At 49.3% G+C, this 16,075-nt stretch overlaps 1 protein-coding gene across 1 annotated transcript in view; it reads right to left on the reverse strand.

Annotated features, from left to right (window-relative positions):
- The window catches only part of TOX2 (TOX high mobility group box family member 2), a 151,693-nt gene that overhangs the window by 23,291 nt on the left and 112,327 nt on the right, over positions 1-16,075 (reverse strand). Inside the window, exon 4 of the mRNA XM_027646155.1 lies at positions 435-674. Coding sequence (XP_027501956.1) covers positions 435-674 — 240 coding nt within the window. The remainder of the gene's footprint in view (positions 1-434; positions 675-16,075) is intronic.

Genomic DNA, 16,075 nt, shown 5'->3' on the forward strand with positions numbered 1-16,075 from the left:
CTGGGTGAACTAAAAGACTCTTTCTCTTTTAATTTCTGGGGTTTTTTACCTTAGCAAGCCACGTCCAGTGAGCTCAGTTAAATCTCACCATGGGATATTTTTCTTCCCTGTCTTAGTCTCCTCTACCCACCACTAGAAATCTAATTTTGCCTCAAGCATTTGCAGGACCCTCAGCCCTGAACCTGCTTTGCTCCTCAAAATCCTCGTAAGAAGAAACTCTGCAGCTGGATGGACCTGGTAAAACGTGGAGGCAGAAGCCCAGCTCTCATCTCCAAACCTTCTGGGTGAGTGCTGGGCCTCACCCTAGGCTGGAAACAATCACCTCATCCTTGGGGAAGTGATATATAGAAGAACTCTATATATTCAAAATAAAAGCCTATTTAGCACGATTTAACCCTCGCTGAAGAACGTCCCTCCATAAAACAGGCACGTACCTTGTAATGTGACTCCGTCTCCTCTTCCTGAGTAGAGCTGGAGGGAGATGGTGTAGCAGACTTGCTTCCCGGGGGTGAGGGGGAGCCGTGGGCGACACCACTCCTCATCCCCATCTGAGAGATGAGCTGGGACTGGCTGAGGGCACTCATGGGGCCGGCCAGCATCCCGGGGCGGTTGAGCAGGGGCACTTGGCGGTTGGAATCGTAGGATGCAGCGTCCGAGTGGACCATCTCCTGGATCTGAGTGGGGAGAAGATCACCTCGTCATTACAAAACGTACTCGTGGATTTATTACGCTGTCAAATCACTTCAAGACCAGCTCTGACTCTGTGGATGGGAGAGATTCTTCCTCATGCTCCCTTACCAAAAAAAGCCAAGAGCTGAGCGCTGTGCCCCCAGGGCTCTGCTCCTGCCATCCCCCTGCCCGTGAGCAATGCAGAGAGGTCCTAAATCACCTCTCTACATAGGTCTGTGTGCCCAGGAGGTGCCCTTGCCTGCCTTAGGGACCACTGGTGCCTGGCATCTACCAGGGATATAAAACCAAAATTGTTCATAAATGAGCAATTTTTGGCCACATCACCAGGAGAAGGGACAGCACTGCAGTTTACGGGGCATTTCTGGGGCCAAGCTTTGCTGCTGCAATGTAAGGCCATCGCTGAGCACAGGCACATGTTGTGCCAGGATATTGGGGGACAAGCCCTGGTACATCAGGCATGCAGCATTAGAGGCTGTGTATCCCAAAGGTGGTCTTTCTGAGCAACACTTGGTGTTGACATTTAGTAACTGCAGAGGTGAAAAAAATATCTGCTCGTCTGAGTATCTGGAGGTACCACAACCAACCCCCTGCACCCTCTGCAGGGCTGTTGGGTCACTCGTGCTACTGGGGTTAAACCTAGGAACAAGAAAGCACAAAAGCCATCAGTGGAAGCCCCAGGTCCCTGCTCCCACCACATCAATCTGCCCAAAGCTGTGACACCACCCTCAAAGCAGAGGTTTGTACATCCCCAGGCTCCAGAAGCCTCAAGCTTCTCTCACAACACAGAACCACAGAATCAGTGAATGGTTTGGGTTGGAAGGAAAGCTAAAGATCATCCCATTCCAACCCCTGCCATGGGGAGGGACACCTCCCACTACACTATGTTGCTTAAAACCCTGTCCAATCTGGCCTTGGACACTTCCAGGGTTGGGGCAGCCACACCTTCTCTGGACAACCCATGCCAGGGCCTCACCATCCTCACAGGGAGGAATTTTTTCCCAATATCCCATCTAACCCTGCCCTCTTTCAGGTTAAAGCCATTCCCCTTTGTCCTGTCACTCCAGGCCCTTGTGCAGCTCTCTTGGGGCACTTAGGCACTGGAAGGGGGTCCAAGATCTCCCAAGACTGGATCCTAAGGTGCGGAAGCAAGACCTGCTGGTGGCCACCACCTCCATCTCAAGATGACTTTTCCATTTTTAAATATTACAATCTGTTCCAATGCCACTCAATACGAATGTAGAAAATAAAATAAAGAAAAAAAGAGTCCAGACAAGGGAAAAAACCATTATGGGTTGCTTGTTAAGATCTCCCAGTGAAGGAAGGAGCCAGAAGCGACGTATGTGTGTGCACGACTGGAGGAGGTAAGAGATGAGGAGAAGAGGCCACGTGACAGAGCTGTCCCCCAAAACTGTGGAGTTTCCTAATACCCCTTAATCTGTTCTCATAATGGAAGAGAGAGGGAACATCTGATGGGACTGAAAGGTGACTAATGACACACGGCTGCAGGGACACACGGACATGGCACAGGCCGCAGGCACAGGCACTGCCTCCTGAGGCTGCTGAGCCCACTGACCTTGAAAGATTGGAAGGAGAAATGAAACATATATATATGTGTCTAATAAGGAATGCTGAATGCTGCATTAGACATAATAAAAATATCTTGTGAAGTGTATATCCCCCGTGCCACGGCATAAACCAAAGTTCAAGCGGTTGGGTCAGGAGGGAGCAGCAGCAATCAGAGTCCTGGATTGGTTTGGGTGGGAAGGGAACTTAAAGGTCATCTCATTTCAAACCCTGCCATGGGCAGGGACACCTTCCACTAGCCCAGGTTGCTCCAAGCCCTGTCCAATCTGGCCTTGGACATTTCCAGGGATGGGACAGCCACAGCTTCTCTGGGCAACCTGTGCCAGGGCCTCCCAACCCTCACAGGGAAGAACTTAAATCCCATCTAACCCTGTCCTCTTTAAGCTTAGAGCCATTCTCCTTGTTCTGTCACTCCATCCCTTGTCCAAAGTCCCTTTCCAGCTCTCCTGGAGCCCCTTTAGGCTCTGGAACGGGCTCTCAGGTCTCCCTGGAGCCTTCTCTTCTCCAGGTGAACACCCCCAGCTCTCCCATCCTGGCTCCAGAGCAGAGGGGCTCCAGCCCTGGGAGCATCTCTGTGGCCTCCCCTGGACTCCTTCCAGTGTGTCCACCCCCTGCCCCTGTTCCCAAATATGAGATGGGAACAAACCTGCTGTTTGTTGCTTCAAGACCCCATTTCCAGTTTGTAGTATTTTCCATGAAAACTCAGTTTTCCCCCAAGATCCATCCCTGCCTGGTCACCCCCAGCAGCAGAACTCAGTGCCACAGGCAGAGCCCAGCTCCCACACAGCCTCCTCCAGCCATGGAGTGGGAGGGAGGCAAACCCTGCCTGAACTGTTTTCCAGGCTTTTTCTCTTTCATGTTAATCTGATTAACGTTAACACGAGTTTAAAGACCCGAGCTTTATTTATTAACAATCTTCATTCCTGATAAGCCTGCTGAGGTGTGATCTCTCATTACCAGGGGAGGTTTGCCAACTCCATTAGCAGCACACACAGAAGGAAACCCAGGGAAGACCAGTGAGGGCTCGGCAGGCTTCAGAGGAAACAAATCCGAATGCAAAACCAGATTTGCTGCTGCAGGTCAGGAATCAAGAGCTTTACACAACACCCCACAGCATGTTCTGCTCTCTTTTGGATTCTCCATCAGCAGAGGAGTGGTGTCAGGGGGACAAGTTTTCCTAGATCTGCCCTTTTTCTGTATTAATTACCAACTGAAGGGATTTAACTCACAGGAATTAAATGCTGCCTTGCATTTCAACAGCAGGAGGAGCCTGACTGAGGCTGACTCAGAGGCCACTCTGAATTGCTCCCCTTGGCTTTGGTGGTGTCCAGGAGGCAGCAGGGTTGGCTTTGCTCTGGCAAGATTTATGTGCCCTTAAAACCTCATTATGTGCCTTATTGCAGAGCTCTGGCCTCTCCTGGCCACGGTGTGGGAAATCCTGCTCACAAAGCCATCGAGGGTGATGCAGCCACGGGGATGGACACCTGGCTTGGGCAGCACCAGAGAGGCAATTCCTGTACTTGCAATTGAATTTGCCAAAGTCATGGGAATGGCCAAGGTGGGACAGGCAGTGATGAGGGGCATGAAAGGTGGGGAGATGGCTCAGCACCCATCTGCTGCACGAGCAGCAAGCTGCTTCCCAAATTCCAGTGGAAAAGGTACATCTGTCTGGGGTTTTGTCACTTTAATCCAGACCTTTCACGCTGGAGAGGCTCTGCCAGCTGCTAAGGAAAAGAATAATTTATTGTCCTTATTTTAAATTTAAATGAAGGAAAACTTTAGAAGATGGGTGTTGTAGAAATGGGGAAGGCTATGAAACGTGGCTTAAAAAAATGTTTAAAATTTAAAATAGCTCCCTCACGTTTCAGCCACGGCAGTCTCCTGGGGAAACACTGTATTAAGACAATTTTTTTTTGGAAACTTTTATTATGTGGCCAATAGACCACAACGTCTCTGTTTATCCATTAAATATGTAATCATACACTTTTTCTTTACAGTGCATGTTATTTATGCATCAGAGCAGAACAAGTCCAGGAGTGCAATTATGGATATGGGCCACGTGCTGCAAATGCTTCTGAAAATTAGTAGGAAAAAAACAGAAACCTGAGCCCTGGCTCAGAGGACTCGGGCAGAAGCCTCCTGCTGACACAACCCCACCATGGCCCCCTCTTAAAAAGTGTGGACACTGCATTTTTCCTGGGACATCCTCCCTCCAAGGGTATCTTGGCCCAGATGCCTCCCCCCCAAGCAGCTGCCTATTTCTTTACATCATGAATGGGGAGCTGTAACAAAGATGGGGACAGACTTTTAATCAGGGCCTGCAGTGAGAGGACAAGGGGGGATGGTTTGAACTAAAAGAAGGTTGATTTAGGTTATACATAAGGAAGAAGTTTTTTTACAGTGAAGGTGGGTAAAACACTGGCACAGGTTGCCCAGAGAAGCTGTGGCTGCCCCATCCCTGGAAGTGTCCAAGGCCAGTTTGGATGGGGCTTGGAGCAACCTGGGCTAGTGGAAGGTGTCCCTGCACATGCCAGGGGGGGTGGGATGAGATGAGCTTTAAAAATCCTTTCCAAACCAAATCATTCTACAATTCTATGATAAAAACCCAATTTTAGCTGAATGTTGCTGGTTCTGACACCCTCTCTCCTTCTCCCATGTCTCCATTTCTTCTCCGAAACTTGACAACATCCCCCAATCCAGGAGGTTCTGCAGAAGGACATGTACAGCTGTGCTCCTCACAGGCACCCTGCTGACCACTGTTTGAAGGGGCAGGAACTGCCCCTAACATTTGCCACTCACTAGATTTCTCTCCACTTCCCTTTTTTTTTTTTTTTTTAAGTTAAATAAAAAAATGCAGTTTTGGAAGCAACAGGCCAGGCTGCCACCTCTGCATCCCCATCCTTGGAGTCCTCAGGACTGGACAGGGCAAGTGATGGAAAAGGCATTTGTGTTTTCCAGATGTAAAATGTTTCGGGTAAAAATGAAGGTGAGTGGTTTGTGTGAAGCTCTGGAGCTTCTTCCACGGGCTTGAGGGTGACAATGGCCTTGGCTCAAGGGGTAAGGGTTAGTCCTGCTTCCTGCTGTGGGACCCCGAGACACCCAAAGGAGGTGATATCCCTTCAGAAAAGACCCAAGGGAAGACAGAACCAGGAGCAGGATTCTGAGATGCTCCCCTGCAGCAAATGGCCTAATTAGGCAAGTAAATGATGAATGAAACCGGGATGATGGCAAATCAAAGTGAAAGAAGGTAAAAAAATGCAACGTTCCCCCTGTGAGAGCAAACAACCCCCCAGTCCTGTGGGATGCAGCTCCAGCCCTGGGCTCACTGAGGCTGCCTCACACTTTTCCCCTCCCCAAAGCACTCAGTATCCCCACAGGGCCCAAGAGAAGCACGTGTGTAATTAAATAACTGCCCTCCAAATGTGATCAGCTCCGTCACCAGCACGAGAGGCTGCGACAGCCAGGTCAGATCCCACCTCCATCCCAGGCATTCAGCACAGCAAGCTCACCACGAGGTGCTGCAAAAGGTTTGGGATGGCTCTGCCAGCCTCTACTGAAAAGATGTTTTGCATCTCAGAGGAAACACGAGTGAAATGTGACGTAGTCACAGCTAAAGTAATTAAGTGCATCTTATTTAGCAGATTCCCAAAGGCTGTGCTAACTCAAAGACAGCTTCTTTTTTTCCACAATATTTCAATTCTTTTAATGAATATGCATATCAAACCCATAAATGCTCCAGTTAATCCTCAGAAGGAGAGAAAACAAGGCTGACAAACGGCACATGTTCTGCACTCCTTGTTAATGGGGAAAAGGGGAACCCAGGGTGAGTGATAAATGCCATAAGGAAGAGCCTGGCCAGGAACAGGGAGCTCTGCTGACACAGATTATGTTTGGAATGTGTCAAGCCAAACTTCAATTTAGCTGCCCCCCCCAATTCCTATGCAAAAAGCAGCTCTTTCCAGCAAGCAGACCTGGGGCTCAGGTCCCAGGCTCCAGGAATGGTTGCTCTCATGGAATGTCTTCTCCTGCAAAACCCTAATTCCCAACTGAAGCCTTGAGGCAGGTCCCACCCCTATAACCACCTTCTGTCTTTGCTTTCCATGGGATTTTTCTGCTCCTCCTCCCACCTCCCTTGGTCTCAGACACATCTTGAAGATATGTTTTGGTGGCAGAAGTACAAATTCAGAGTTTCTGTGTTATTCCCTCATGGTGTGCTCTGCCCTTGCTGCACAGGTGGAGCAGGGATGCTCCAAGCTGCTCCAACCCCACCAGCTGCTTGGCTGGGCTGCAATCCTGGGTGGGATCCAAGCCAAACCACTTGCAGATGGTTACCCAGTAGGAAAAGAAGAAACTTGGCTGGAGTTTGCCACATAGCACTGTCTGACCCCACTGCACTGCATCCCCCTGAGCTGAGGCAAAGCTGTGCAAACTGGGATGTGCAAAAGACAATGGCCAAGATGAGCAGGAATGGGCAGGTGGTGCAAGCCCACTGAGGGGCATTGCTCCACGTTCCAGGGAGACCAGCACATGGGGACCACCAGGCTTCCATGCAGAGAAGGACTTGGGGGTGCTGGTGGATGAAAGGCTGGACATGCCCTGGGGATTGTGCTGACAGCACAGAAACCAACTGTGTCCTGGGCTCATCCCACAGGTCACAGGGGGATTCTGCCCCTCTGCTCTTGCTCAGGTGAGACCCCACCTGCTGTGCTGCCTCCAGCCCTGGGGTCCCCAGCACAGGAAGGATGTGAACCTGATGCAGTGAGTCCAGAGGAGGTCACAGAGATGCTCCAAGGGCTGGAGCCCCTCTGCTCTGGAGCCAGGCTGGGAGAGCTGGGGACGTTCACCTGGAGAAGAGAAGGCTCCAGGGAGACCTTGGAGGCCCTTCCAGTGCCTGAAGGGGCTTATAAGAAAGATGGGGACAGACTTTTCAGCAGGACAAAGGGTAATGGTTTTAAATTAAAAGAGAGATGATTTAGACTAGATACAAGGAAGAACTTTTTTAGGATGAGGGTGGGGAGGCCCTGGCACAGGTTGCCCAGAGAAGCTGTGGCTGCCCCATTCCTGGGAGTGTCCAAGGTCAGGTTGGACAGGGTTTGGAGCAACCTGGTCTAGTGGAAGGTGTCCCTGCCCATGGCAGGGGGTGGAACAAGATGGTCTTTAACAGCCCCTTCCAACTCAAACCATTCTGTGATTCTATGGCTCTCACCCTTCCCAGGGTGAGTTAACACAGGTGGGCTGAGCAGAACTGCCAGAGCCTTCCCTGATCGGGGTCTTCCTCCCCAGACAAGGCAAGTAGCTGCTCCAGGGGCAGCCAGCAGGCTCACTGGCAGCACAGCTCACCTCTCCTTGGGTTTGTTCCCAAGAACAAGTCATTACAATCACAATCAACCAGGGAGAGAAATTATCTGCTGAACAGCTTTGAAGCAAAGTTTTCCCAGCAGGCTTTTTCTCGCACTGAAGTTTAAATGTAAACGCATCACCATGGCTGAAATGCTTAAAGATGATTTACTTAAAAAAGAGAGAGAGCAGGAGAGAGAGAAACTGATAAGAAAATATATCCCCAATTACCACCCCTCCTCTTCCCGATTTGTAACTGCTCCTAATAAACTTTCATGGTCTATGTAAAATGCTTTAGTGCAGTGACAAATTTCTGCTGGAATTTGAGATGTCTTGTTCAGAGTAATAGCTATCTCACACAGGTGCCCAGCTGCTGTTGTAAAATCAGTAAGCATTTAATTGAAACAAATGACTATAATAATAGTACATTATCCCTGCAGGCTCATAGCCATAACAGTTTTAATTATTGAGTTAAGAGTCAAACTAATTTATCCTTTAAAGTAACAGCCACATCTTTGGTTCCACCGATCATCCTATTACGAGTACGAGGGGAACAGTTGGAAAGGATTTAAAATTAGGAAGTAATTTATTTTTGTAGAGATGGGGGGAGGTATTTATCATATGGCAGAGGTTTTCTGTATGCAGTGGGGTTCCCAGCTGTGTTTGTCATTTCCTGGGATGAACCTCTCTCCCAGATCCCAGAGGGACCAGGCACCCCCATGCCTCTCCCAGGGATCTGTACCCCCTCTGGGCTGCTGTGGGGTGGCTTTGCTGGCAGCAAAGCACAGGAGCCCATGGGAACTGGTGAGAGTTTGGGCACATGGAAATTTTTTGGAACCATACTGAAATTGCTGTTTCCCTTCATTGAACACAGTGGGGAAAAAAAAATAAAGGTTTCACAGACTCAGGTTTGCAAACATGACCCGAAGGAGCATCTCTGAACTCAGAGCCAGGCAGCAAAGAGAAAGAATCCACATTCATCATTTTAAAAAAGTGTTTCTGAGGCACAGACATGCCCTGGGGCAGATCTGAAGGCACAGCTTTCCCCAGCCCTGGGTGGCTGTGACACAGGGGATCTAAAGCACCTCTGTGAGCCCGCAGGGTACTACTCGGGCACTGTAGGTGGAGGGGATGGAGAGGGGGTGGCTGCAAGGAGGTGCTGCCCACTGCCCAGACCCTCCCTGCCAGGGGGTGTTCAGAAGCTGCCCAGGAGGGTGGATTCACCTGTCAAATCACCCCGTGGGTGATCCCTGGAGCAAGCTCTGAGTGCAGCCTGTGTGCTCACCCTGAGCCACCACCACCCAGAGCTCACAGTCCAGTGCTTGCCAGGCTCTCACCAGTCTGTCCTGCACCAAAGCACCTGCAGATCACCATCAACTCCCTCCCACTTTGGCCAAAGGTGCAGAGTGATCCTCTGCACTCTCTCCACGTTCCCCACCCTGCTCATTGCTATGGATGCTTTTTGGACTCCTTCATCTGCAGCACCCACCATGAAGAATCTCACATCCCTTTTCCAGAGCCACCATCTCTAAAGAGAGGTGTCCTCATCTTGAAAGATCTTTTTTTTGCTCCTGCAGGTGGGACAATACTGGCTCTCCAACACATATTCATTACTGGGGATCAGGTTTTCAGGTCATGCCAAAAGCTCTGCATTTCTGTGTTCTGCTGCTTCCCTGCTCACTGCACCATCTACCAACTCCACTGGTAATTATTTAATTTCTTCCTCTGGCAGAAATATGACAAACTCCAGGAAGACAGAGTGACAATCCAGCCCACCAAAACTGTGTATCATTGGGTTTGTATTGTTCAACTTTCTCAGTAGACTTTGTGCTTCCAAGTCAAATGTCTTGCAGATGTCTAAGTGTGTTATGTTAACACTGTTACCTCTATCACCCAAACCTGTAATCTCATCAAAAAAGATATCAAGTTAGTTTGACAAGATTTGTTTTCCATCAGCCCATGTTGATTGGCATTAATTATATTACCTTCCTTTAATTCTTTATTAATTGAGGCCTGGATCTGCCACTCCATTACTTTGCTGAGGATTGATGACACACTGACAGCTCTGTAATTACCCAGGCTGTTCTGTTTCCCTTTTTAAATATTTGCACATTAGTTCTTTTCTAGTCCTCCAGAGCTTCCCCAGTATTCCAAGAAGTACTAAATACCAGCATTAGCAGCACCAAGAGCTCCTCAGTCAGTTATCTGAAGTCATGTGCAGACAAGCTGGCTCAGCCTGATGGTTTAGAGGGAACCTGAGCAGACATATATGAGAGAAGAAACTTTTATGGTTGGCTTTAAACGCTTTAAATGAAATCCTGACCTTTCTAATTAATGTTGGCAGTTCCAAATGCAATGCTTTCAAATGTGAGGCTTCACACAGCATCCCCAGACAAGGCTCCCAGGGCTTCTCCCAGTTGTGTTTATGTGTGAATGGACTGAGGAGAAGCACTTGGGTGGATGAAAAGCTGAACATGACCCAGCCATGTGCACTGGAAGCCCAGAAATCCAACTGTATCCTGGGCTGCATTCCCAGCCCTGGGGGCAGCAGGTGAGGGGGGGATTCTGCTCCTCTACTCTGCTCTGGTGAGACCCCACCTGTAGAGCTGCCTCCAGCTCTGGGACCCCCAAGAAGGACGTGGAGCTGCTGGAGCGACTCCAGAGGAGGCCATAGAGATGCTCCAAGGGCTGGAGCTCCTCTGCTCTGGAGCCAGGCTGGGAGAGCTGGAGACGTTCACCTGGAGAAGAGAAGGCTCCAGAGAGATCTCAGAGCCCCTTCCAGAGCCTAAAGGGGCTCCAAGGGAGCTGGAGAGGACAGGACAGGGGGAAGTGGCTTCCCACTGCCAGAGGGCAGGGTTAGATGGGATATTGGGAAGGAAATCTTCCCTGGGAGGGTGGGGAGGCCCTGGCACAGGTTGCCCAGAGAAGCTGTGGCTGCCCCATCCCTGGAAGTGTCCAAGGCCAGGTTGGACAGGGCTTGGAGCAATCTGGGCTAGTGGAAGGTGTCCCTGCCAAAGACAGGGAGGGTGGAACAAGATGGTCTTTAAGTTCCCTTCCAACCCAAACCATTCTGTGGTTATATATAATTCTATCTATCTCCTCTCTGTGGGGATTTTTTGGGATCCACTTCTGGTACTGCAGAAATTGCTCCACGTCTTTTCCAGCCTCGACCAATCTCTGTATGTTGCGAGTTTTCTTCCCCCAGAGAGAAGTTCTCTGCAAAAACAGCCCCTGGGTGCTGGCAGGGGCAGGCAGGACCCAGGGCTGGTGTTGGGAAGCATTAGCCTGACACACTGAGCTCAGTGCTGTGATCCTGTGCTACCACATCCTGCTATTAAGAGAGAAAGAACCCTCCAAACACAATTAACACTTCATCAGGAGATAAAGCACTGTAACTTCTGAGGGAGAACAGGGGTGTTAAACAGGATAGAGACTGCCTGGCAAAGGAGGAATATTTCTCATTCATAGCATCATTGCTCCTGGTGCTGGAAGGGCACGGCCAGAAGGAACAGACCAATTGGTACAGTAGGAGCTGAATTTTGTTATTCTCCTGTGATACAACCCCCCACCATGGTCATCTGCAATTACAAGAGCATTACTGGAGATTTACAAACCAGAGATGCCCACAAGGGTCCCAAATCCAGCTCTTCCCACCCCCAGGGAGTGCCAGGGATGTTGGAGTCCTGCTCCAGCGTGCACTTCCCTCTCTCTCAGGCCAGTGGAGTTATTACACAGATTGCAAGAGGTCATGGTTTTAAAGGAAGTCAAGATGGCAATGACAACCCTGGGCAAGCTGGAGCTCCAGCCCTGTCCTCCACCTCAGCCCTGCTGCAGCCCTGCAGCCCCAGCTGGTATTCTGCTTCTGGAGCAAGTGAGCAAAGTACTGTAAGATCTTGGCCCATCCTGAGACACAAATCCCACCATCATGTGAGGATGGATAAACCATACAGCTGAGGTGGGAACTTGAACTGCACAGAACTACAGAATCATTAAGGCTGGAAAAGACCTCTAAGATCATCAAGCCCAACCATTAACCCAGCACTGCCAGGTCCACCACTAAACAATGTCCCTAAGTGTCACATCTGCGTGTTTTTTGAAGACTTCCAGGGATGGTGACTCCACCACTGCCCTGGACAGCCTGTTCCAGGGCTTGACCACCCTTCTGGTGAAGAAATTTTTCAATATATCCAACCTGAACCCTCCCTGGTGCGACTTGAGGCCATTTCACATAGCTGAGCACATGGGATGTTTCCTATAGCTGAGCTCCTGCAGTCCTGCAACCCCACCTCACCTGCACCATGGAGACCCCAGAGCTGACCTGGGGCTTCCTTCAGGTGCCCCATCACCAGCACAGAGGTGACACTGTCCCTGTACACCAGTGTCACATCACCTTTGACAAGAGAGAGGGTTAAACCCTGCTGCTTGCATTGGAGGTGCCTGGGAACAACTCGATGGGATGGATTCTGCAGGAGAACTGCACGAGCAACCAAGACTGGTGGCAGGACTGCTCCTGGGCATGAGGAGCTCAGACTTCTGCCCTACCATAAGATGTGGTTCTGAGGGCGAGGGGTCCCACCCATCCCAATCCCTTTCCCCCAGGGCAATGCGCTGCCCTGGGGGCACGCCATCCCTGGGATCTAAACCATCCATTCCCAAATGATCCTCCACTGCTTGCCAGAGCTGGGCACCACAACATGATAATGCCACACAAAACAATCTAATCTCAGAATCACAGAATGGTTTGGGTTGGAAGGACCTTAAAGACCATCCCTTCCACTAGAGCATCTCCCACTAGAGCAGGTTGCTCCGAACCTTCCACTGATTTTTTTTCCAGGTGTTTTACCTCTTCACCATTGAGCCTTAGGAGAAGGAAAGGAACCATTGTGACTATTCCCATGGGGACTGAGGGAGGGACAGCATGTGTCCCTTCCCAAACTCACTCTTCCAAAGTCAAGGATGAGCAAAACAGTCCAGTGAAATGTGAACGAAGTTATGGTTCTCGTGAAAAAGTTCCTGGTTTAGTTGAAGATGTTCCTGCCCATGGCAGGGGGGTGGAACTGGTCTTTGAGGGACCCCCAACCATTCCAGGATTCTGTGATCTGTCTGGAGGAGCAGAATGCTGTGGCACTGGAAAGCTCCACTGGTGTTCCCGCAGCTCTCAGCTGGAGAACTGTCTGTAAATAAAGTCTTCAATCAACTTCCTTTTTTTTTTTTTTTAAAGTGCATTATTTTACGGATAAAGAACAAGCCTGATAATTCAGTGAACATGTTTGCAAATAATCTATCCCATTAATTTCCAGCATGTTTTCTGAATACATTATTTAGCGGTTTTGTAAAAGCCATTTGCAGAGGAAGGGAATTGCTGCTCATCCAGGCACACCACCACCACCACCACAGCCCAAAAGCTGGGGCCAGAATTCCCCTGGAATGGGCAGTGGGAGGTAACTAAACAACACCAGACCCTCAGCCCTTCTCCCACCCATTGGGGATATAAAAGTTATTCAAATTGTTACATCCCCTTCCTGCGTTGGCAAAAGGAGGAAAGACAAGGAGAAGCAGCTACAGAGGGGAAAAGAAGCAAAGGGGTCAGATGACAAAAAATTCAGGGGTGCAGATGAGGGACTGAGGGAGCTGGGATGGTGCTGGGAGCAGGGAAGGGTTTGTACCAGCCCTGGAGCCTGTCCAGAACCATTTCCTAGTCCAGATTTCTGTCTCCACACTTGAGGTGATGGAGGAGCAGATAAATTATCTCATGGAGTATTTTTGTTGCTTTATGTGGATGCAATGATGAGACAAAGCCATCCCAAGCAAGGGGAAAATCTCTTTCAGCACCAGAGCTGTTTATACATCAGATTTTCTTTCATTTCTGGCTTTCTCTTTCTAATCCTGAAGATACTGGTGGGGAGATGGATTCAGAAGCCAGTGTTTAAACATTCTACGATAAGCAGCTCTATAAATGGGACTTGCTGCTTTCCAGGCCTGGGCTGAGACACCACATGTTGTGTGAGGATACAGGTGGTCCCTGGCCACACGTCCAAGGTCCCCTTTTGTCATGAATGGAAAGTTAGGATCCTGCTGACTACAGTTCCTAAGCTGTGCACTCCATGGGACCATCACCTGCCCAGCAAAGCCATTCCACAGGTCAAAGACAGGATTTGAGACACAAATAGATTCCTGGGGAGCAGAGACCTGCTTTGATGCAAATAACCTCAGGCATAAAAAAAAAAGGGAAAGAAGGAAAATACTAGAGACAGAAAGTTTTTCACTTCACATCTCCAGCTTTACAGAGGAATTTGCTTTTTTTGGGGGGGAGGGGCATGGGTTAGCAGGTCCTTGACATCATTAGATGTTTAACAACCTGTGTTACAGCTCAGCCTTCCTTTTGGCAAGACTTCGAATTGCTGGGATGGACAAAAGTCCTGTTCCAGGTGGACTGGAGGCCAATAATTTAGTTTTTGTTACCCTGCCTGCCCAATGGGACAGCAACATGGTGTTTACTTCTCAGGGGGATAAAAACTATCACTGGGAAGAGCATCTCCAGCTCCCAGGGAACTTCTCACAACCAGCTCCCCCATGGCTGTATTCCACACTCCCCCACCCCACCTGCAGCCACCTTGGCCCCCTCATCTCCCACAGCAGTTCTTGCCCCCTCCCTGTGCTCGTGCAGCTTATTGAAGCCTTTCTGCCCAGCCAATTTCCCTCTGCTTTATGTCTCTCCTGGCTCTTCTCACACATTTTAGATATTGCATTCACATAAAGCAATAGACTCGCAGGTAATGACAGACCTCCACGTTTTATTGCATGGAGCATTAAAGGAGAAGAAGGAGAAGAACGAGAAAAGAAGTAATTTTAGAACACAACAGGAAACTGGGAAGACTAGATAGAAAACTCATCCCAGTGGGAATTAAACTCTCTGAATGAATTTTAATAGTTTTTTCTTTTTTTTATTGCAAAATCTAACAGTCCACTTTTCAAGCACCATAAGAAAAGCTGTGGTGTTAGAAAGATTTGGGTCCCAGTGCTGATCCCACATCTGCACACAAACCACAGCACTTCTCCTACACGTCTGAAACAAGCTGCCCCCTTTATGCCCCCACTCTGTTTCCCTCTGTGGTCAGATATTGTTGGGATTATTGTGTTAGTCTGTAGTAAGTGTTTCATGAGTCTCCTATTACCAGGAATACAAGCATCCAGGGAAGGAGGATGGTTTTGTGGCTGAATATTCTTTGGGAAACCATAGGTTTTTCAACCCCCAGCTCTGCCAGAGCAGTCTGAGATGGAACCAGATCTTCAGCACACCAGTTCCCCACCAGCTTAACAGTGATCATGGCACTTCCCTGCTCTGCAGAGGGGAACCTCCGAGAGCTGCGGGATATGCCACGACCCTGCTGTGTCACATAAACTGTTAACAGAAGGCACAGTCTGTTATCTGCCTGTCTCTAATTATAGCAAATGCTGAACACTTTTAAAATAGGTGTGAAAAGCCCAAATGACTCTGTGTGTTCAAAATTAATTGCAGCAGGGAACAGAGAAGAGAAACTCGAGCGCCGACTCCCGACACGAGAGCCAGATGCCGTAACTTCTGTTCTCACTCCCGACGATGGCAAACCCTTCTCACCCCTTAACCAGCAAATGTAACTGCAGCTCCTATTCCAGCACGAGTTACAGACAGGCAAAAACCCACCTCAGTGCAGAGCTGAAGCCGTGCAGATGAAGGAAGTGCTCACTGAGGTTCCAGCAGCAGCGTTAACCCGAGGTGCTGTGCTGCCTTCACTGTGCAATACAGTTTATTAGATTAAATGTGGTGTATTCAGGGGGGGCAGGGGAAGAATATTCAGTCCAGCAGCATCTCTGTCCTCCTGGGCATCTTCATGATGGATAACAAACACCTCAGAGATTCACTTATTTCCTTCCAGCAGCAAGGCACTCAGTTCCTGAAGGTGAAATATGCCCTATTAAATGAGGCTTGGGTCTGCCCAGGACTGGATTGCCACAATAACAAGTGTTTCTACTGCCAGTCTTCGTTTAATCCAGGTAACGATGAGGATTCAGGCCATCAAAAACACTTCCTTCCCTCCAAAAACATATAATCACAAGTGGTAAACCAAGAGTAATGAATAACCCCATTAAAGGCTTGATTTTTTCCCCTGGGATTACACACTGGCACTGGGGAGCGTGATCAATTGAGTCCTGAGGTTCAATCAATAAGTGCCAACGACAACATCCTGCATTCCAGCGATGCTCTCCATTCATCAACTTAAATAACTCCAGTCACCCAAAAGACAGAGGCACTAAAACAGCAATTAAGGTCTTAGGGGAGGACCTGGGACAGCCCTGGGTGTTCGGTGCTCCCAACACAACCGAAGGAACCTCCACCTCAGGAGCAGGCACATCCCCCCTCAGTGCCAGGCTGTTGATTTGATAGATATGGCAGGGCTCAAACGCAGCAGAAAACATTTCAATT

Source organism: Corapipo altera, unplaced genomic scaffold, assembly GCF_003945725.1.
Source record: "Corapipo altera isolate COAL_440 unplaced genomic scaffold, ASM394572v1 64, whole genome shotgun sequence".
NCBI lineage: Eukaryota > Metazoa > Chordata > Aves > Passeriformes > Pipridae > Corapipo > Corapipo altera.